The sequence below is a fragment of the Clupea harengus genome, chromosome 24, assembly GCF_900700415.2.
Source record: "Clupea harengus chromosome 24, Ch_v2.0.2, whole genome shotgun sequence".
Classification (NCBI taxonomy): domain Eukaryota; kingdom Metazoa; phylum Chordata; class Actinopteri; order Clupeiformes; family Clupeidae; genus Clupea; species Clupea harengus.
Genome location: NC_045175.1, coordinates 4,308,355 through 4,331,834, shown reverse-complemented (window position 1 = coordinate 4,331,834; position 23,480 = coordinate 4,308,355). Strand labels below are relative to the sequence as shown.

Here is a 23,480-nt window from a genome sequence, read left to right as displayed (position 1 = left end):
TAGATGGGGTCTAATTCAGGTAAGAAGGCGCTTTGTCTTCAGAACCCACGAAGAAGTGGTTACTAATCACGAAGAGATCCGATGGTGTTTGTCGCGGTCTTCTCAATGAAGGCATTCGATTGTTCTCCTCGCTCCGTGGTCAGTAACAGGAAAAAAATCCCAGCTGATGTGCGTGTATTTGCACGTTGGACAGCTTGTAAACCAAAACTTCTAACGGTCCAGATGGACGAAACGCTCGAATGTAATATCTGACAACAAGCCACCTATGTTGTCTTCCCTACATCGGTCAGCTGAATCCAAATTAAGGTCTCCACTCGGAACCGGGGCAGCGTCAGCGGTTCGTGAAGCGTGATGAAGAAGCGATCACCTTTCTCGCCCGAGGGGGCTGGCGCTCGTCCTTTGTGTTGACCACAATACTCCTGTCTAGGGGTGCTTCTTAATTTTGCTCGGGGCACTTAAAAAAGACCGGCGCATTGACCGCCAAATTGCTGCTTGCAGAGACTTGCAGGCATTGAGCAGGAGGAAGCGCAAAGCGATTCGGGCAACGGGGCTGGGCTTGACGTGAGTTCGCTCGTTGTAGTTGGGCTGGGAAACCTCGCCGCGCAGAACTGGGTTGGTTGTTGGTAATAAGACGCCGAAGTCCTCCTCCGCATCACGAACAGGGTGAATTTGGTGCGGGCGGGCTTAATTTGACCAACACTAAAGGAAACACTGACATTTCAATGGCTGTTTACCTCGACAGTACAGCACAATATATCAACGGGATAGCAGTTGCCATGGGGTAGATATTTAAGCATGGAAACACAGGGCTAACTGCAGTAGCCTTCGTGAACTTAGGCATGTTGTATTAAATGATGTGTATCCATACTCTATTTATTAGATATTAATCAATACCAGCCAGAAAGCCATATACAAAATAATACAAATATGTATTTTGATCAAGTCTTCGTTTCGACGTTTTTGTACACTCTTACAAGCTAAAGTTGTAGGCTACTGTTACTGTCCATTGACAATAAGCCGATAAAGAATAAGAAACGGGGAAGCTGATAGACACAGCTATTCCTCAGAGACGGTGAAACATTTATTAGGCAATGCATAAATGTCCCCCCCTCGTGGCAGGTCGAACACCCTACTGGTTCGGTGGCCAATTTAACATGACGAAATAGCAGGTTTTAATGAATTAATGAATGAATTACGTCACTTATGAAGTTAAGACAAAAAGTTTCACGTTTTCGAATGTGATTTGAAAAATGTTAAGTGCATGATTTAACTAAGCATATACAACTTCCACAGAAATCAAACTCAAACTTTTTTTTTTACCATCTTCCCTAATTTACCTTTAAAAAAATGCAACCTGGCACCATGTTTAAAACTTTACTGTGGTTGAGCAAAAAGTAAGTAAAGAAAAAAACGAACAGGAAACCGTCCACACACACAGAGATTGTCACTGCCTTGGCCTTGTCATGGTATTGGCCGGAATAGTCTCAGCTTTCTTCACCGCTCTGGCTTTGCCGCAAAAATTCTGCCCCTGGCCTGAACGGATGCAGCTTTGCCGTCAAAGTTCCATCGCCGGGGCAGTCAGACGACGGTGTAGTGGCAGTCGCTGGTGCTGATGATGTCACTGCTGCTCTCCAGGAAGCGAAGGCCGACCTCCAGGGCCTGGCGACTCAGGCTCTGGCTGTAGCGGCGCCTCACGCTGGATAGGATGTGCAGGATGTGGCAGCCCTTCTCCGCGTCTGGAACAGGAAGTGATCATTACTGTCAAGAGTAACCAGATTCCCTCCAGAACACAAAAGGACCCCCCCCTCTCTGACAGGACATGTGCGGTCATACGGTTTTACGGATAGCCAAGGCAGGTCGGCCTGAGTAATGACATGGTAGAAAAAGGGGTGACGTACATTTTTGCCGCTTGGAGTCTTGTTGGATCACGTCCCTAATGGCCATCAGAAGGTCTTTGTCCTGTTCAGTTACCTAGGGGACATACACCTCATGAGCCAAAGATCAGTACAAATTGACCAGTTGTTGAAAAGTGACAAAAAAGCTATTTGATATGAAATATACACACAATGAGATTAGCTGTTAAATCCCCTCTATTTTAAACTACCCTTATGTTTTCATTCTGTAAAACGTGTGCACCCCAGGCCATCTGATGTAACTGTTCCAAGACCCACTTGTTTGGAACAGAAGCCTGACTGAGAGGAAGTGTTCTGTGGTGTTCCAGGAACCTTTTTTTTTTGGTGTTCCAGGAACCTTCTGTGTTCCATGTCCACTGTGAGTGTGTTTGCATGTTAGCGTACGGGAACCTTACGTGGTAGAGCTCGTCCTGAGAGAGCACCCGGCGGAACAGGGTTCCCTCCTGCTGTAAGATCCGGAGCGTCTCGCTGAGGAGGTGGCGTGTGTGTGAGGGAACCGAGGGCCCCGCTGCTGAAGCCTAGAATTAAAAGACACACAAACAGGCGGACACACACACACACACACACACACACACACACACACACACACACACACACACACACACACACACAAATGAGTTCAGAAAAATGTACACACACACACACACACGTACACACAGACACACACACACACACACACACAAATGAGTTCACATACATGTTCACACACACACACACACACACACACAAATGACTGCCCACACAGACACACACGGATGTGAACACATGTGAAAACACACGCTTGTATACACACATACAAACAAATGAGCACACACATATATAGAGAGAGAGAAATATGAACACACACACACACACACACATATAGGCTGTAGTCACACTAGTCATATTTGTTAACTGTGCCAGCAATCTTTTCATGAAGACGCACCAGTTGCCTTTGCCTCCCGAATGCCTATTCTAAAAAACACACTGACAAACACAAACACAAACACCTTTGCTTCCAGAACGCCTACTCTAAAAACACACTGACAAACACAGTGATGTGTGCCGGCTACCCACTGAGAAACATGCACTGCTTTACATGTTCGCCCCAATGGAAACAGCATGATTGCGTTCTCAATTCAGATCCAACAATCTTGACACCCCTTGATCCATAACACAACACACACACACACACACACACACACACACACACACACACACACACACACACACACAGTCTCATTAGCGCAAGCATTACCAAATGTTGCATGCCCCCCCCGCCCCAACACATACACACTCCATCAAAGACAAAACAAAAACAACATTTAACGAGTTAATGTGTGCTTATACACGTCAGAGGCATGAAGACACAGTACATAATCTCTGGGCAGTTTGGTCTAACTAACATAAGATCAAAGGAAAAGAAGATGGACATTCTGAACGTATACCGCTTGCCTTCATTCTGCAGGGGTAGGATTACAATTAAAGTTGTGCGTTTGTTTTTTTTTTCTCTCCAGTCTTTACCATGGAAGGCGCAATGAAAAACAAAACACCCACCTCATGCTATAAACGGTTACATGTGCAGTCTATTTATACCCAACAGTTACTGTGTTATAGAGCGGATGTATATGGGTACAAGCATGTGTTGGTGTTGGAGGTCACGTCATCTAACATGGAGTCTTTGGAAGGTTCTGGAAGGACAGGTTAACTGTGTTATAGGGGGGATGTATATGGGTACAAGCATGTGTTGGTGTTGGCGATCACATCGTCACATCACATCACATCCAGTCTTTGGAAGGACAGGTGAACTGTGTTCTAACATGGAGTCTTTGGAAGGTTCTGGAAGGGCAGGTGAACTGTGAGGCGATCCATGTGAGAAACTAAAGCAAACTGAAAGTGGGGGTCAGGATAAGAGGAAGGTGGGGAAACTGTGATAAGGTGTGGCGTGTTCCAAGACACAAACTGTGAACAAAAAACATGAAATATATTTGAATCAGGGATTAAAACTTAAAGCAACAATAAGGAGTTCTGTTCCAAAACTAGCAAGCTAACTACCTAAAAGGTATGCAAAAACTGGTGTCTTTTGGCTGTATAGCTGGCAATGTCATGCTGTAAAAGCTTGTCTTCCATTTTTTGCAGGGTGTTCCAGCCCAGAACACAAAACTACATAGGGCATATCCTGGATGGCTATTGGGAAAGACACAGGTGTTTATCTGTCCTTCACATGACCATATGCTATCAAAATGAATTTGAGGATGGCACCAAAACTATCTGCCTATAAAACCATATCATAAAAAGTGTCAAATTGTTGCAAAGTGTTAATTAAAGATTGATAAATGTGTAATAAATGAATTAATATACACTGTTACGAGTGATCGCTTGAAGGTTAGCGCTGTAACGAAATGGACACAATTGTGGTGATCCGCTTTAGAAAACAACAGTTTTTTTTAACACAACCTGAAAAGGTAGTCTAGACGTTGTTTGAAAAGAGCCACTCCGTGTAAATGGTAATGGACTGCATTTATATAGCGCCCTTCTACTCATAGGGCACTCGAAGCACTTTACACATGAATGCCTCAGACACCTATACATTTATTTAATTTTATTTCACAGCGCCTTTCATGTCACTCAAGGACGCTTTACAATTTAAAACAGGACCCAAACCTACCCATTCATACACCGATAAGGTGCCAGCCTGCGCATCGGGAGCAGTTGGGGGTTCAGTGTCTAGCTCCCAGACACTTTGACACGTGGTGAGGAGGAGTCGGGATGAAACTAGCAACCTTCTGATTGCTAAATGACTCCTCTATCTTCTGAACCACTGTTACCCGATGTCGCGACCCTTGTGGGTTATGTTGTGCAGTTATGAACCTAATACACGACTGAGCTAATCAACAGATGTGCTACAAAAATGCTACAGCCAGGTGGGACAATACAAAGCTCTTAAAGTCACACAGACAAGCCAGTATGAAGACATCATTTAGCCTTTGAGAGCGTGCAAATGTACAGTATATTTTTAGAGGGCACAAATGTAGTTTCCATAAACTGTAGTTTGCGGTTTTTAAATGGCTTGGCCCCATGCATCCATCCTCATTCAATGGGCAAGGGAGCCATACCTGAGTTTCTGCTCACCTGTTCACTTCCTGTCAGGGGGGGCAGCTGAGGGACGAGGGGGAGCAACAGGTGCTCGACGTCGTACGGCCGGAAACGCCTCACTTCCTTCTCCCGCAGGAAGTCCCTGAGTGTCTGAGTGGCTCGACCGAGAAGCGAGGAGAAGGATGCCTGTCCACCGGTGCTGTGGTGGGGAAGAGGCAAACGCATGGGCTCAATAGGCATGGGCTCAATAGGCATGGGCTCAATAACGCATGGGCTCAATAACGCATGGGCTCAATAACGCATGGGCACAATAACGCATGGGCTCAATAACGCATGGGCTCAATAACGCATGGGCTCAATAACGCATGGGCTCAATAGGCATGGGCTCAATAGGCATGGGCTCAATAGGCATAGGCTCAATAGGCATGGGCGTGCGTGCGTGCGTGCGTGCGTGCGTGCGTGCGTGCGTGCGTGCGTGCGTGCGTGCGTGCCCTCTAGGCCATATGTGTGCAGCTGTGCATGCCTATGTGCATGTGTGGTCTTTAGAACTCAGTGCATTAGAACACGTGTGTGTATTGTAATACACAGGTGACTGTGCTCTAAGAACTAGAGCTGGATTCCGAGAGCCATAGCATGTGACCTTGATATACCACCCACCGGGTACCCTTAAGGAGGGCCGCCATCAAATGTAAACAGCTCAAACGTCTCGCTGAGTGAAGAATTACGTGTGCAGGCGCGATTTCTGCTTGTGTGGTTTTAGTGTGGCATTTGCGTAAGATAGACTAGCACTGTTATTCCAGATGAAGGACACAGCTGAAAGAGAACAGTAGCATGGAAGACGAAGCACAAATATGTACGTCTCTAAGGACTTGTTCTGACAAGAATGTTTTGTTAAATGTCCAAGCCTACAGGCTACTTCGCTGACCTTGAAAGTGTACTTGCAGCAGAAAGTGTACAGTCCTTACATTACCCATGGTGAGAGGCATATCTGAAGAATGCAGGCCAATTACGACAGGACACACACGCACACGCACATGCACACACACACACTCACACTCACACTCACAAACACAAACACAAACACAAACACAAACACAAACACAAACACGCACATGCACACGCACGCGCTGTTGAGTGCTACCGAAGGCTTACGTTGTAGCACAGGTGCCTGGTTCTCCATCAGAAAGGGGGAAGGGTTTCTGGTAGCATCTCCGGTAGAGCTGAGGCAGCTCCTGCATCCAGGAGATCTGCAGCGCCATCACCGGGTCACTCACCTTATCTGCAACACATCACACAGGACAAAACACATGACACATGATGGCCATAGGCGAGGCATGCTTAATTAACATCATGATTTAGATCATCTCCATGGCAACATCTCCAGGACCATTGAAGTATACTAGCTACTAGCAGTCTGTCCTTACCTACGCCATCATGTGATTCATAACGTGTATTGGTGTTGCTTTTTGCATGATTTTGTAGTCAGTTTGACACATTTTTGATTTAAAGATTGGCCTCGCTTTCAAAGGGCATGTACCAAAAAACAAATGTTAGCATTTTCATTACAAACAAATCTAAACATTTTAAAAGCCCTTAATACATTTCTTGCCCCATAAAATAAAGTTCGTACTGGTTTTGGTTTACTAAAATGCAAAACTGTCTGGAAGGAAACTTTATCAAGTCTGAATGATTTGCATATTCGCACCTGCACATGCTTTCACAGGTGCCTAAGCATGCAAATGTTTAAATCTGATGTGTGAGCGTGCCAATAAGGAGTGTGTGCCTGAATGAGAGTGTAGGTGTGTGTAGGTGTGAGTGTAGGTGTGTGTGTGTGAACATGTGTTGTGTGTCTGTGTGTGTATTCCTGCTTTGATTCGATTTCTTATCTTAAATTTAAACTTTTCTGTCATTGTGCAGAGTCCAGATACAAAGCCAATGAAATGCAGTAAGCATCTAACCAGAAGTGCAAACGAATAGTACTACCTACACATAGTGCAGATATACGTAAGTAGTACATCATAAGAGATGCTACGCCTTACAGTATGTGGATATAATGTATAATATATTAAACATGTGAAGTGGACAGAGTTGGAGAGGGGAGTGTATATATAAGGGTTGTATGTACAGTATAGACTGGTTGTATTTACAATGTAAATACTAGTACTCCGAACAACGCGAGAGGTGCAGCCTGTGCAAGAATGAGCAACTGCAAATATAAAAGTATTGACCCAGTGCAGTAGTGAGGGAATGCAATAATCCTTAGCGCTGTGGTGTGGAGTTCAGCTCAGTCACAGCCTCAGGGAAGAAGCTCATCCTGAGCCTGTAGGTGTAGGAGCAGAGCCTGCTGAAACGCATGTCCGATGGGAGGAGAGTAAAAAGGCTGTGGTGAGGGTGGGATGCATCCTTGATGAAGCTGCTTCTTGCCCTTGGCCAGACAGCATTTATGGTAAATGTTCTAATTGGTGGACAACTGGCTGCTGGTAATGTGTTGGGCAGTTTTCACCACGCGCTGGAGCGGTTTACGGTCTGATGCCAAGCGATTGCCATTCCGCACTGAGATACAGTTGGTGAGTATGCTCTCGATGAGTATGCTCAGCGGTAAAAGTCCACCAGTGTCGTGGGACACAGGTGAGTGTCGTGGGACACAGGTGGCTTTCTTAAGACTCTGCAGGAAGTAAAGGCTCCGTCACCCCTTTTTCGATCAGGCAGGAGGAGCTCAGGGACCAGGGTGAGATTATCAGAGATCTGGACTCCAAGGAATATGAAGCGTGATACACATTCCATTAGAGCTCTGTTGATGTATATGGGGGCATGTGCGTGGCTCCAGTCTCACCGGAAGCCCTTGGTCTTCTGGGCATTAAGGGCCAGTCTGTTGTCGGCACACCACGCGGCCAGGTGCTGGCCCTCATCCCTGTAGGGCATCTCACTGTCCCCTCTGATCAGGCCTGATTAGGCATACATGTTTGCAGCTCCAAGGCTGTTTATGGATGGATGCATCGATACATGCATGCAGGAGTGTTTGCGCAGAGATTCAGCGAAGTGAGGACTGATTGTAAGAGTATGTGTGTGTGTGTGTATGTTTGTGTCACGTATGAAGCTGAACATGTTTTTGTGTGTTTTGAGAGCACGTCCATGACACGTAAGACATCAAATTCCCAGCTGAATGTGCTATAAAAACCCAGAATGAATTTTGAGATCCATAATATTACATTGATGTAAACCAAAGAGGACACTGGCATTCAGAGTACAGAACTCTGCGTGTGCATGTGTGTATCTGATCAATCTTGTAAGGCTGTGTGCACATGAGTGCCTATATGTGTGTGTATGTCATTTAGGTGTTTGTGTATGTTTATACTGTAGGTGTATAATATGCATGTGTACAGCATTTGTGTTTGTGTATATAAAAGCTGTTCTGTGCCTGTGTACAGTTGTGTCTGTGTTTGTGTGTGTGCGCTGCAAGGCTATGTGTGTATGCAATTTTAGTTTTGTGTGTGTGCTGCAAGGCTATGTGTGTATGCAATTTTAGTTGTGTGTGTGAGCGTGTGTGTGCACGGTTTTGTGTATGTATGTAACACATTCATACATAAACAAAACTGTGTACACACACACACACACACAGCCTTACAGCACAGACACACACACACAGATATGCTTTCAGCATTTTGTGTCTCTGTGTGTGTGTGTGTGTGTGTGTGTGTGTGTGTGTGTGTGTGTATGTGTATGTGTGTGTGTGTATGTGTGTGTGTGTGTGTGTGTGTGTGTATGTGTATGTGTGTGTGTGTGTCTTAGCACGTTCTCGACTCACAGAAGTTGGACGACATGATCTCCCTCTGGCCTCTGGAGGTCTTGACGGAGCCACGCACCCGCAGCAGGTCCCCGATCTCCAGCATGGAGGCGCCGCGCTGGGCCTGCTGCAGCCGCCTCAGCTGCTCCTCAACGTTAAAACCCCCTGAAGGACCCACGGCAGACGAGCTGCTCGCTGCTCTGCCCCCTGCTGGAGAAGAGGTGAAGTGCAGTGAGGGTTAACATTCATTTGAGACCTTTATCAGAAGGGGCCGGTAAGTCTGCCTATATCTACACATAGTACAATGAACATTGGGATTTTTTTAGTATTTGCAGTCAATGATGTTGCCTTTGTTAAAATATTGCTTTCAAAGAAATATAACATAGTTTACCACTGGTGTGCCAACACGGATACAGCAACAAATAAACTGATGAATAAACAAATGATGTAATTATATACTGCAGATTAACCATGAAGATGGAAGCTCTAATTTACCTTTGAATGGTTCTTCTGGCTCCTTCCACTTCTCTGACTTCCAGCACAGACAATTAATAACCCCTGTGCCATCGTCAACTAGGGAACCAATGCACAAAGACAACTATATGTCAGAGTAATGGAGTACCATTTCAGTGTAAAATTTAAGGAAGTAACCACTATACATTGCGTTGCCCTTAAACCTTTCTGCTGCATAACCATCTGTCACATGTACAATGTTGATTCCGTTACCTCCATAGCTGTAGAAGTCTTCCCGCTCACGTTTAAACACAACAGTCCCCAGAATATCGACTTGGAATATTGGATGAGATTTGTAGAGGTAAATGCCTGTGGTGTGTAATAAAACAAAAGTATTGTGCACCATTCCTGATCAGTATCTAGTGTAACTGCCATAAGAAATAAAGAAAGAAATAACTGCATATTAAATGTAGACCTGAAGGGGTTATTTACAGAGACAAATAAAAGCCATCAAACAGAATGCAATATTCCATAGCAATAGACTCTGTGATAAATGTAAAGCCAATCCAAACTACCCCAACAAACACCAACAGACACATTTCTAACATTCGAAAAGTTGCATGTTGGATTCAGAATGTTGAGAGAAATAACTGCAGGTAGCAATCAATCCCAACAAATCTGTGTCAGGTGTATGATGATACACTTTGTTGCTACTTTGTAAGGTTACTAATATAATATTTAGTGAAACAAGCCATTGTACTTGATATATGTTTTATATTTAACGTTGTATGTGTGTGACTGTTTGTTTGTGAAAAATACTTGCTTAAGTTTGGTAACACTTTATCTAAACAGTCACGCTAATACAGCAACATTGAATCTGAAATTGAATCCTGTTACGACTGATGATTAAATGATACGGCTACGGTACCTGGGACCTGGCGGGATTCCCTCATGAGAAGAAGGTCTTTGATGTACAATCTGGCAAAAGCTGAAAACACTGGATCCAGACCCCAGAGCAGGGAGGGCGGTTCGTCCTCAGAGGCAGCCTGCTCTGCCTCCATAGAATAGCATTAGCTATCGCAAAGGCTGTGTAAAATTCAAGGCACAAATATCACCAAGTCTTTATTTTAACAATCTAATTAGTTATCAGGAAATATTTACAAAGGGCTCGCTACGAGTTTATTACACATATTACGTTTTCATGACATGGAGTTGGCGTACTGAGTTTGCTGGTTGACAACAAATGTATGGAGATGTTTTGTAAACTACTACGAAACAAGGCCCAGCTCTTATCCATTAATATTACATTATGTATGATCAAAATGAGCGTGATAGCTAACCCATTACCTCGTTTGTCATCTCACACAAGCCATCATTGAGGGGGTACCGTATGTAAACCAACTTCCCGGGGAAATTACTCTGTCGTTGTACTGCGGGCCAACTAAAACATTTCCTGGAGTTAGCAGTATCACTCTCTGGCTTCAGAGAAAATGTATCGAAATGTGCACTCCAATATCCATCACAGCACTAAAGAGTACAGAAACAACCTTCAAAGTTGGGAACAGTCTGTAATGCTTTTACGTCTGCCACAGAAAGACTTCAGTGAGAGAAAACAGCATGGAATGCAGTTTAACCATGCGCGTTCATGTTACAACGTGAAGTCTGGGATTTGTAGTTTTGTATCACCTTCTGGTTGTCTGGAATACATTATGTGGTTACTTGTTGTAGACTGTTAGACATTATAGATCATATTAACAAACATACCTCCACTAGCATGCCGAAATGCAATCAGGTGAGTTTACTGCTTATTACATCATGCTGTTTTTATTATCTTAATAATAAGGCACAAGCATACCTAACATGTGGAAAATTACATTTAACAAATTAATAAATGTTTTCCCTATAGTACAGCAACTATCTTTCATATCCATATGGACAGTGTGTTGCATTTTTGCCAGGTTCGAGGAAGACCTCCAGAACAGAAGGTGGCAACAAATTGTCGGTTTGCCAAACACATGTCCATGGAAAACTACAGTTGCGCCCGCCTCGCGAGCGCGCATTTGTCACCAAATCCGCTAGATTACGGGATACAGAACCTCGCGGATGAAAGAGAAGACTGAAGAGTACAATTTTCAGTTATATGTTTTAATTTTCTTTAGGATATCATGGTGTTGCATCACTTGGTTTACTTTGACCTGGAAGCTTCTTGAATCGTAGACTTTTTGGTCCTCATTCAAGGTGGGAAAGAGCACGGCAGTTCACAATTGCTGGGCTAGTGATTCTTCAGAGTTGAAGAACAACAACCGCTTCCTTTACTACTTTGCCCTGTGACAGCCGATTCAATTGACGGATATCGCTACTATGCCAGGCTGCGTCCATTTTTACTTTGTTGATTCAGAGTCCAACTCAGGCCGTATGATGTGAAGTCCGCCTATCACCCCAACAACAAATGGGGCTTGCCGTAATCGAATTTGTAACGTTGTTGCTGAAGTAACCTCACTGACTGAAATTTGTATGTTTCTAGCTAATGTGTTAGCAAAGAGTGAGTTGGGACGACGGGGTACAAAAACCCTTATCATACCCCCACTCTAAGGGTACTTTGCAGTTGGTTACATTGTGGAATAACGTTATGCCAAACCAAGGAGGTTGAAAGAAAACACACCTGAGGTCGCTTGCTATTAGATAACTGGCTATAAGAAATTCAAAAGAAAGAAGCCTGAAATCTCTGAAGAATGCGATAACTAGGCCTATTGCTTTGGGGTACTGGAGATACCGAAAACAAATCCATTGTTGTTATTTCACAAGAAGATCTCAAGACTGAAAATGTCCTTCTTTAATTTCCGGAAAATATTTAAATTGGGAGCTGAAAAGAAGAAAAAACAATATGAACACGTACACAGAGACGCGAATCCGGAGGAAATCTGGAACATCATCGGTGAACTTGGGGACGGTGCCTTTGGTAAAGTTTACAAGGTAAAGGCAACATGGATTTTAACCCAAATGTGTTTAATGGTGCCAAGGTGACACAGTTTTAGTATATGGCCTGAACAAATTTAGCCGTGTGATAGATGTGTGGATGATTTGAAACCACATCAGGTTGTCCTTATAAATACAGTACAATGAATAGTGTGATTAACGTGCTTAAGGTTAGATTGCTAGCTGGAAACCACTCTTTCCAGCTGTAGTCTTGCACAGTCATCAGGTCTAATCTTGGTGAGGATGGTGAAAGTGATGCTGAAAGGAAATGGACCGAAACTAAGCATCACCCAACCTTAGCCTCCCGCCATGCCAGGTTAAGCCAGCATACCCTCTGATACAACAGCCATAACAGAATTTTAACTGAATTGTCCTGTCTTGGAGGCTTAGCATAGACTGCATCTCCCTCTGCAGCTAGCACTGGGGTGGGGGGGTTTGGAGCTCAGTGATTAGCGAAGGGCCTAGCCTCCAGAAAGCTTTGGTGCCTGGATCAGGCCCCTCTGCTCCACGGCAGCACAGAGATTATTGGGCCAAAGGAATTCATGCTATGTGGCTCACGAGAAATGAGCAAGTGGTTCTTATTATTGCTCTTATTGTTCCTGGGTAGTGTACATGCGAAGCCAGCGGACTGCCACATCTTTAAGAGAGGTCACGCTGTACATAAGAACATAGAAAGAGGACTTGAAATTAGAGGGTAGGCTAAGAAAAACACACAGTCATGGGCCACTGGATGAAATCCTTGAGAATTTGCGTCTCCCATGTGACTTCTGTAGGTCTCTGTAGGCCATCCGGTCCCTGGGTCTACTGTATGACTCGACACATCTGAGAGTGGGATTACCAGTGACTCAAGAGGCCTGCGTTTGTTTCCATCCGGAAGGGAGGGACCCAGAAGGTATCCCAGATACTTGCCCGAGAAATTAAAAGGAGAGACAGGAATGCAGTGGAGGCGTTGCAGGACTCCCTCGCAGCGGTTTTCATTAGAATACATAATGTTTACAACCTCTCTCAGTGGGTCCGTTCTATATGACCGAGACGCTTTAGGTCTAAAGGGCCATTCAGCCAGCTGTTGAAACCTCACTGAAATGGCTTCTGTGGCAAGCACCTGTTTGCAGACTTCTTGGTCTACCTTTTAAGAAGCTCTTGAAGACCCAACTCTTCAGAGAGCACCTCCCTTCCTAACTTGCACTTTGACTAGTACTTACCTTGCACTAACAGCAGTTACATTCCTGCACTCTTTTTCTAATGCTTATGTAAAATAGTATTTATTGTTACACTAGGTCTCTATTGCTCATAGCTTGACTGTTCTCTCCCTCGTACGTCGCTTTGGACAAAAGCGTCTGCTAAATGTAAATGTTAATGCAAATTGCAGTGTCGAGACGAGGCAGACCTAGGCATATCTCGGCAGTCGTCAAACATTTACCCGGCAGTCTCTCTCTCTCTTCCCTTCCTGTTTCTATAGAGTTTGCGTGGGAGGTTATTTGTTCTATCTAGTTTATTGCTCCTGCAGCTTAAGTGGTCGAGTAGGGTGCCAGCGACTTTATGATCACGGGTTCAGTACCCATGAAGCACACGTACTGTTGACGGTGTAGCCCTATCCCTACTCTCGCTCTGGGTGTGTTTTTGTGCATACATGTGTGTCTGTGCGTGTGCGTACGTACCATACCTACCATGACATTGTACCCAAAAAGCAGCACCCTCACCCATGCAGCATTATGTCATGCTGGTGCACCATGCCGTTGTGTGTGTGTGTGTGTGTGTGTGTGTGTGTGTGTGTGTGTGTGTGTGTGTGTTGGACCCCTTGATGGGGCGATTATTTCAATAGGTGTGTGTGTGTGTGTGTGTGTGTGTGTGTGTGTGTGTGTGTGTGTTCTCCCTGCTGACCTCGATTGGCCCCCGCTGCAGCACAAAGCCTCATTTGCATGAGTGACACTGAATGTTATCACCTCTGAGGGGCCCATGCACCACAGCCAGCCCCTGGCCATGTGACTCATGTGATCTGCCGTCCAATTAGAGGGCTTCTTCTTTTTTTTTTTTTTTTATTAGTCATGTGATCTGCCGTCCAATTAGAGGGCTTGTTTCTTTTTTCTTAATTTTGTTTTTGTAATCCACCCAAGAAACATTCCTCTCGTTGGAGATATGCCTCCCTGTTCATGGTTTATGGAAGTCATTGTGTGATGGGGTTGTGTGAAGTTGACAAGTGTGTTTAGATGTTTCTGCCGTCAGTAGCCAGACACGTTAATTACTTTTTGCGAAGAGACACAGGCTTGAAGAGGTTACAGCAGGCCTCTATAGAACTTTAAAGGGCAATGAATCATTGCCAGAGTATTACTGAAAGCAACAAGTACCACTTAGCTTCAGACCATGTTGATGTATAGACCAAGGCAAAGCTCTCTCTCTCTCTCTCTCTGGAGGCATTTAAGGGATAATATATCCTCGCTGAACCACACACTCAACTCTCTGCGTCTCTGTTGAGTCACCTGGCACATAAAATCACAGTGTTAATGGCAGATTTATTGGGAGAGTTGCATAAAGCGCACACATCCAGGTCAGCGGTAAGGTGCCGATACGAGCCCTACGGCGCTGGCCGCCCTGCCCTGCCTCTGCCAACTCAAACACAACATGACCCGAAGTGACAAGTGAGCAAATACTACAGCTCGTATACACGGTAAAAGCATTGCGAGTGCAAATAAAAGCAGTCTTTGAACAGCCTTTTATTGCGCTCACGTGTCACATTCAGCTTCGAGAATTGAACTCTTGAGGAAATCCGAGGTTCCGGTCTCGGAACGTTGGGCTAGCAGGCCTTCGGTCGTGCGTTGAATCAGGACCTGGTCATTGAATCAGGACCTGGTCATTGAATCAGGACCTGGTCTTTGAATCAGGACCTGGTCTTTTTTCATTGTCTTTGATGGCAAGCATGGTCTTCTGAGACAGTGCCATGCATGCAAGCACATCAAGTTTGCGAAACATGGTTGTGTTGCCACTTGCAAGTAAAACCAGCGACATGTCCGCTGTTTATAACCCAGGCCTTATGGCTTTAATCCCGTCAATGGGTGCCAGCTGTTTGAATGGGCTGTTGTGAAAGCGCTTTGTAGTTTGCGGTAAATGGGTCTTTTTGTCGAATCAACATAATGGCCCTCTGTATTGTGTTTTTGTCACCAAGACCTGGTCACCCAGTCGGCCGAACATCACTTAACTATTTTCACTGTTGCTTCCTACATCTCTCCTCCTCTCTCTCTCTCTCTCTCTCTCTCTCTCTCTCTCTCTCCCTCTCCCTCTCCCTCTCCCTCTCCCTCTCCCTCTCCCTCTCCCAGGCCCAAAACAAACAGACTGGCGTTCTGGCCGCCGCCAAGGTGATTGACACTAAATCGGAAGAGGAGCTGGAGGACTACATGGTAGAGATCGACATCTTGGCATCATGTGATCACAAAAACATCGTCAAGCTATTGGACGCCTTCTACTTTGAAAATAAGCTCTGGGTGAGTGTGTGTGTGTGTGGAGACTGGGGTGTTTGTAGGACAAAGAGCATTTGTCAAGCTTAGTGTCACAAAAGTGTGTATACATGTGACATAGGTTAAAGACATTTCGTTCCACATCAATCATCCAACCTTTTACCTGGTATTGTAGTACTGTGTGCTGTAAACGTGCACAGATGTTGTTCCATTTTAAAATTTCAAAACCACAAAAACACACACTTGAACTGAGTGATCTTACTTTGAACTTTGAGTGTCCAGTAGGTGATGAGAGACGACATAAAAACTACGAAATGCCAGTAGCCCATAACATCACTTTGCTGGTGATGCAACAATCTTTTCAGTGAGTAGGCCACGTGTGAACATATGGTGAAGGAGGCAGGTTGATTAAAAAAACAAAAATACATGAATACATAAATAAAACGAATACATAAATAAAAAACATAAATCAACGAGTTTAAGGCACCTTACCCTCAGTAGTAAACCATGCATGTAAACACACCGTGTGAATCCCTTACACACAAACGATTTGCTATGGTTTCTGAAATGCGTGAGCACATGACACTTTGCTGAACTTCACTGTTTGAAGGGCATTGACACGAAGGATTCCGTCCCCACCTAGAACACCCTCTTCTCTTATAAAGAATACGAAGTCCCCTCTTATTATCTGATATCGCAGGAGGAGAGGACAAGGCTCTGGTGAGACATCCTCTCGTGTCAGTTATAATGAGAGATAAGTGAACGCAGAGCCCTCTGTTGTGACAATGACTCAATCAGAGGGGAAGAGTATTTAGTCTTTGTAGCAACACTGTGTAAGAATTTGCCACTGTTCGCTTTCATAAGGCCACTTGTTTTGGTACTATCTTCAAATTCAGTTTGACTGTGCGTGGTCATGTGAAGGTAAACACTACTGTTGTCCCCACTAGCCTTCCAAGGTAGTTCTGTGCTATTGAACCCCATGTGAAAATGAGAGAAAAGCTTTCACAGCATGGCGACTATTTGGTTTGACAAAAGGACCAAACTGAACACAATTGACACCTGTTATCACGATGTGTGTGTGTTTGTTTGCATTGCGGAGCGATTTATGAGCTGAAAGTCCTGATTTAGTGTGTGCTGAGGGGGGGACTGGGCCTAACAAACATCCCGCAGTCACAACATGCGGCAAACACAGGAGCGATTGTGCGCGTGAAGCCCATTGAGCTTTGCAAACAGAGCAAGGAAAAAGGGCTTTCATGGAAGTTACATAACGTGTCTGCCTCAGTCGAGGCCAAACACATGTGGCCAGTGCATAGTTCTTTTGCTTTGTTGTGCTTTGGGTTTTTTTTTTCTGTGTTTACAGAAGTATTATTTCTCTAGATCGCAAATTGTCTCTCTTTGAATGTAGAATGGAAGGAAATGTTGTTCAATTTCTCTCCCTCCTGTCCGTGTCTCTCTCCCCCTCTTTCTCTCTCTCTCTCTCTCTCTCTCTCTCTCTCTCTCTCTCTCTCTCTCTCTCTCTCTCTCTCTCTCTCTCTCGCACTCACTGTCACTGCCACTGCCTGGGTCTTTTCCTTTGATCGAAATTCCTAATAATAGGCAATGTCTGCCTCATTAAAAAAAAGAAGAAAAAAGAGTTTTTTTTCCAGCTTGGCAGTGACCCACATGAAGTTGTCACTCATTTTGAAAGCCCCTGAAAAAGAGAAGCTTGCAGCTTCATGCTGGTCCACACTGGGCTTTAACTGCAGTGCTGGTGGAAGGAGGAAATGGCTAACATCCTCTTGACACGTAGCATTCACCCACCTATTGTTGGTCGGTCAGTCATACAGAGAGAGAGAGAGAAAGAGAGAGCGTTGGTCTGGGAGATCCTTTGGGTGGTTTCGATAAGGGCTGAGAATATGGAGCAGGGAGATCAGATAACCTCTACGTGTATCTACAAGGGTCGAGGTGAGATTACTTTGGAGGAAGGAAAGTCGACACGAATAAACCAGTTTAACAACCCATGGGACACAGCTCGCCTGTGTGTGTGTGTGTGTGTGTGTGTGTGTGTGTTGCGTTGCCTTGGCACTTAAAGAGGAATAATGACATGTTGCCATGTTCAGCATTATTCATTTCATTTTACTGCAACCATGAAGGCTTTCACTAAGAACCTTGTAATGGAGTAGCGTTTGTCCATTACTGGTGTCATCTATAACAGCATTTTGACCCGATTGAGCAGATTTGTTTTTGCAAGCTATGTTAAGATATAATAAACTTCAGTTCTAGAACAAGGCCCAATTCCAAATGCAACACGTTTAAGGTGGTGTAAGTTGTTATAAACTACATACCTGGACCTGTGTAACATACAGCTCTAGAATACAGCTTTGCTTAAGACTCTCTGTCGAATTTGAATAAATGTGTAAAACCGCTCACGTTTCCCTCAGACAAAGGCGCACAGGGCAGGAGTTCATGCCAGAGCCGAGGAAAGTGATCCTCGCCGCCCCCTCCTCGAGTAACCCAAAACTGTTTTCGCTCCCTCGTGAAAGCTCGCAGCCCCGTTGAGCTTGCAGCCACGTTTCGACAACAGATCCTCGAGTCCTCGGCCACGCTGGCAGCAGCCAAGCCAAGCGAAGCGTTTGATTGGGCACTGGCCTCCCGCGAAGCTCAGCATCAGATAAGCGCCGGTCAGGTCGAGGAGGAAGGATAGGTGCTTGGAACGAGAGGATGAGCAGAGGAAGAGGTGGGTGTGGGGGGCGGAAGTTGGAGCTCACACGCAGTCTTACCACTGGGTCTGACCTGAGGTCAGAACTCCACCCATCCCTCTCCACCGACCCCCTCCCACCTCCCCTCACGCCTGTCATTCCAGAATGCCACAAGGGGTTCTGTTCTGTTCTGTTCTGGGAACAGCCCAGGCTGGAGCTATCAGCCTCTTTTTCCTCCGCAGATCCACCCCCCCCCCCCTCTCCTTCATTGTCCTCCCCAACAATGGGCCACGTGTTGCAGCAGAGGTGGTGCTGCTTGATGGCTATCAGCAGGCCACAGACAAGAGGAAGGACCTAGACACACACACACAGACACAATCACTCACAGACCGACACACACACACACACACACACACACAGACACACTCACTCACACACACACACACACACACACACACACACAGACGGAGACAGTCCCAGCTTCCTGACGCAAGGGGGGCTTTATTTGACTAGCATGTGCTAAAGGGTGCAGCCTGGCATATTTGTGTCATGTTTGCCACTAAAGAGAAGGACCCAATGACAGCTGAGAATACAGGCTAGAGCATCCATGGCTCATTGGGTTTGTCTGGTTGAAGAGGGACTGAAAAGCCAAAAGGCCACAGTGGTGCCAGGGCACCTGTTCTTCACCAGATATGTACTGTATGTATATGAGGTGGTTCATGAGACCGCATCAATGAGCTTGAGATCATCTCAACCGTGGCGTTCCTGGCTACGGACGTCATGTTGGCACTGCAGAGCTAAGAATCTGTTGTCCAAATTAGCAACGTGTTGATACTGGCAAAGTATTTCAAGCCTTTTGCATGTATATGTCACTGCATGTAGTGATGCTGATGAGTTCAAGCCAAACTCTCAAAACACACACACACACACACACAAAATCCTCAGTATTTACCAAGGGTAAACCCACACCTTGGCAGCACGGCAAGCGATAACCTGTGGTTCTGAATCAGATAACACACAACACGGCTTTGTGTGTGTGTGTGTCTGTGTGTGTGTTTGATAACACTGCACTGAACACGTCTCTCCATCTCTCTCTCTCTCTCTCTCTCTCTCTCTCTCTACCTCCCTCGTTCCTTTTGTACTGTTGTTTTGCCCTCCTGGGCTGGAGTCTTTTGAGCTGGGCGATTAGGAATAGGGGCCCCTCACAGAACCTTCAGGCTCCAGAAGGGGGTGATGGTGTGTGTGTGTTTGTGTTTGTGTGCGTGTGTGTGCGTGTGTGTGTGTGTGTGTGTGTGTGAGTGAGAGAGAGAAGAAAGGCCGAGCCTGTGTCACTGGAGTGCGGCACACTGTGTGGTCCATTGTGTGCCGAGGCGGCCGTCGGCGACCAAAGCAAACACGGCGCCCACGGCGCTACAACAACAGTGACTGCAGCAGCACACACTCATGAATAGCACAGACTGTCTATTCCGTGATGCTGTTGTCCTGTGTGTGTGTGTGTGTGTGTGTGTGTGTGTGTGTGTGTCTGTTTACATGTGACTGTATGAGCGCATGCATGCATTACTGTTTGTGTATTGTGAGTTACTTTGGCAGTGGATCAAGTACTGTATGGATGGGCTTTGTCTCTGTAGTGCTGTGTGTGTGCGCACGCGCGGTCAGCTGCTTTGGCTCTGTAGTGGTGTGTGTGTGTGTGTGTGTGTGTGTGTGTGTGTGTGTGTGTGTGTGTGTGTGTGTGTGTGTGTGTGTGTGTGCGCGCTCGCTGTCAGCTGCTTTGGCTCTGTGGATCAACATCATGCCAAAAGGACCAAATGGAATAGCCATTGCTCTAGGGCTGACTTGAACCTCCTCTATTCACACACACACACACACACACACTTACACACACACACACTTACACACACACTCTCTCTCTCTCTCTCTGTCTCTCTCCCAATGCCCCACCTTCTTGATTCAAACAAAGAAGCTGCCATGGCCCTTTAATGTGAGTTATTGGAGGAATATTTTGGCCAGCAGCAAAGTACACTTCTCTGTAGTAAGTGTGTGTGTGTGTGTGTGTGTGTGTGATATGTCGAACATGACACCCTTCCCTGAATGTAGGCCAATGTAGTTAGCATTTAGAACTGAATCTGTGCCCTGCTTTTGTTGTTGTTGTTGTTGTTGTTGTTATGGTCATTATTGTTTGTGTTTATGTTGGTAACACAGCTGCCAGTCAGCCTTGTGTCCTCAGGGGCCAATCAGCAGCGCCCCCCACACACACACCCCAACCCCTGCCCCACGGGGCGCCTCACATCATTGACCGCAAGCGTCTGCCCCCTACGTGTACACACACACACACACACACACACACACACACACACACACACACACACACACACCCATTCAGTGGGCATGGAAACGGTAATCCTATTTGGAACAGGCCTCCATTCTGGAGCAGAGGTACTCCTTCCATGTGCTCACCCCTTCACCCCTCTGCCTCCTCCCTCTTCCCCAATCCTCTTACATCACCGGGCCATATTAAGAGGCCAGCGGAAAAAGCCCTTAACACCCAACCCAGCCCGTTCACTCACCGGTCCAGCCTCCAGCCTCCATCCCTCCCCTCCCCTCTCCTTCTCCTTCTCCTTCCCAAATTAGTTTAGACAGCTGACCAAGGACTTTGGCCTTTAAGACTGGCAGAGAGGGAGGATGGCAGTGTGTGTGTGTGTGTGTGTGTGTGTGTGTGTGTGGGAGGGGGGGGGGGGTAATTATTTCTGTCATTTAAAGGCCAGGCGGTGGACCTGCCATAGTGGTGACGGCGTTGTGAAGGGTGGGCATTGATGACTTAACTCGCATCGATGTGAGGGGGAGGGGGCGGGGGGGCCACCCGTGTTTTGATTTGACCCGGGATTCTGAGTTCTCGGGTCATGGCCCGGGGCCAAAGGTTCAGGCCTGAGGGGTTCTGGTGATTGTGACGACCGGCAGATTGTGCTCAGGTTATTTGTTTGGGTCTGTGACCTCACACTGGATGGGTCACGGAGGTGCACACACACACACACACACACACGCACACACACACACGCGCACCCACACACACACACACACGCACACTCTTCACGCCATTCAGAGGCAGATGATTGCAGGTCACCCTGGTGTCAGTAATTAGAGTTGCCCCCGGTGCCTCAGGTCAAGTGTGCTGAGCCCACAGTGAGGTCGTTGCTAAGGGACCAGCGTGGAGGAGGCTGCAGAGGAGAGCAGAAGTCTGGCACCGGCTACAGGCTTTCTACAGTCTGTTTTCATCTAGACAAATAAACTAGACTATTATCTATTTTTATACCAGTGATATGGACTGAATTGTTTTCATGTATTTTTCATGTATTTTTTAACTGAGTCTCACTCACCCCCTCTCTCTTTCTCTTTCTCTCTCTCTCGCTCAGATCCTCATTGAGTTCTGTGCAGGAGGAGCAGTGGATGCTGTGATGCTGGGTAAGTCAGACTCCAGACACACACACACACACACACACACACACAGCCCTCTGTGAAGTCCAAACTACTATTAAAACCAAAAGTCAGCTCCAACACAAATACAGTAAATTCCAGCCTCAAGGATCAACTCAGCAGTTTGGACTGACAGCCTCAGTCTGCAGTGATTCTGCCAGGGTCAACATCGGTCTCGGAAACACAGGCTTGAAATTATAGGGCGCTATCCGACAGCCTTGTGATCGGACAGAAAAAAAAACGAGCCCAGAAGTTAAGATCCTCAGTGCTTAATCGGCACCCACAGACTTAAATTCTCAGTTATAGGCCTACAAGTTTTTCATACCTTTTTAAACCACATTGTGGTGGGGGGAAAAAAATGAGTGCAAAAAATGTTCAGATGGCAGAGAGTTGCCTGAAGACAATTGTCCTAGTTCTTTGTGACAAGTTTGCCATATTACTTATAAAACAGAAAACCGTGTGGGGCGATATCTATTTGTGTAACTCAATCATGTCTTAAGCAAGAAAGGGGTTGGAATACACTGTCCTACAGCAGATCTAGCAAAGTTTTATGAGGAGCTGAACAACTGTGAATATGGAGTGTGAATCTGCCTGTATCATAGGAAGAGTGCACATGTGTGTGTGTGTGTGTTCGCCTATATAGATTTGTCTATTTCTGTGTGTGTGTGTGTGCATGCTGGTTGTGTGTGTGTATTTAAGTGGTTTTCTTTTGTGCGATTGTTTGTGTATGTGAGAACAAATCTATGATTGTACATTAACGTGTGTGTGGTGTGTGTGTGTGTGTGTGTGTGTGTGTGTGTGTGTGTGTGTGTGTGTGTGTGTGTGTGTGTGTGTGTGTGTGTGTGTGTTTGTGTATGTGATTTGTACATTAACGTGTGTGTGTGCGTGTGTGCGTGACAGAGCTGGAGCGTCCGCTGACGGAGCCTCAGATCCGCGTGGTGTGCCGGCAGACCCTGGAAGCGCTCATCTACCTCCACGACATCAAGGTCATCCACCGCGACCTCAAGGCCGGCAACATCCTCGTCACCCTGGAAGGAGACGTCAAGCTGGGTGAGCTGACCCCCCCCCCCCCCCCCCGCCCTTCTTCAGCGAGCCAATAAGTCCTCCCATCTACAGGCTCCATTGCCCGCGGGGACACAGTCTGGCCTGATGTCATTTCCCAGTCCTCTCCCCACCTCTTCTCCGCCTCGCTTCCTATCATACACTTCACCGTCCTGTCCAAATACAGGGCATAAAAAGCCCAAAAATACATTAAAAAAAAAACACAACAAATTCACTGTCAGGTGTGCGAACACACACACACACACACACACACACACACACACACACACACACACACACACACTGATAGGCACAGTCATATCCACACACGCTGACCAACACAAACGCGCGTTCACACTCTCTTGGCTGACGTCAGCATCCCGATGTTGCTGTATGCGCTGTTGTTTTGTCCGCTGGCGGCCAGAGCCACCGCAGCTGTTTACTGACCTGATAAGAGGTGGATGTTCTCGCGAAAGGAGTCTTAAGTACACACATTGTTTACTCTGCGTGTGTGTGTGTGTGTGTGTGTGTGTATGTGTGCACGTGCGCCTGTCGGTTTCAGAAAAGCATGATTCTGCTGGGCAACATTTAACAATATTTAATAACCTGTCACTAGCTTTAGTTTCAATAGAACTACAAGAAT

At 46.0% G+C, this 23,480-nt stretch overlaps 2 protein-coding genes across 3 annotated transcripts in view; one reads left to right on the top strand and one right to left on the bottom strand.

The window, feature by feature from the left end:
* Positions 1–1,049: 1,049 nt before the first annotated feature.
* stn1 (STN1 subunit of CST complex) lies at positions 1,050–10,823 on the bottom strand. Of its 2 annotated transcripts, none has more exons than XM_012817170.3 (10): positions 10,573–10,823; positions 10,154–10,311; positions 9,499–9,594; positions 9,268–9,345; positions 8,794–8,979; positions 6,141–6,267; positions 5,025–5,187; positions 2,309–2,431; positions 1,899–1,971; positions 1,050–1,736 (listed from the first exon to the last, which is right to left on the bottom strand). In XM_012817170.3, the coding sequence occupies exons 2-10, from the start codon at positions 10,284–10,286 to the stop codon at positions 1,579–1,581; spliced, it is 1,137 nt and encodes a 378-aa protein (XP_012672624.1). In that variant the 5' UTR covers positions 10,287–10,311; positions 10,573–10,823; the 3' UTR covers positions 1,050–1,578. The 2 variants fall into 2 exon arrangements, with proteins under 2 accessions (XP_012672624.1, XP_012672623.1); XM_012817169.3 differs by having other exon boundaries at positions 8,794–8,982; positions 10,573–10,822.
* Positions 10,824–11,282: 459 nt separating this feature from the next.
* The window catches only part of LOC116219208 (STE20-like serine/threonine-protein kinase), a 32,584-nt gene continuing 20,386 nt past the window's right edge, over positions 11,283–23,480 (top strand). The window contains 4 exon segments of the mRNA XM_042703557.1: positions 11,283–12,198; positions 15,513–15,677; positions 21,736–21,784; positions 22,697–22,846. Of these exon segments, the coding sequence (XP_042559491.1) occupies positions 12,049–12,198; positions 15,513–15,677; positions 21,736–21,784; positions 22,697–22,846 (514 nt within the window). The 5' untranslated portion in view covers positions 11,283–12,048.

Coding starts and splice junctions, on each gene's coding strand:
- stn1 (XM_012817169.3), bottom strand. CDS start 10,286: ATGGAGGCAGAGCAGGCTGCCTCTGAGGACGAACCGCCCTCCCTGCTC. Junction 9,595..10,153: donor GGAATCCCGCCAGGTCCCAG/GTACCGTAGCCG, acceptor TACACACCACAG/GCATTTACCTCTACAAATCT. Junction 5,188..6,140: donor CCAGGCACCTGTGCTACAAC/GTAAGCCTTCGG, acceptor TCCCCACCACAG/CACCGGTGGACAGGCATCCT.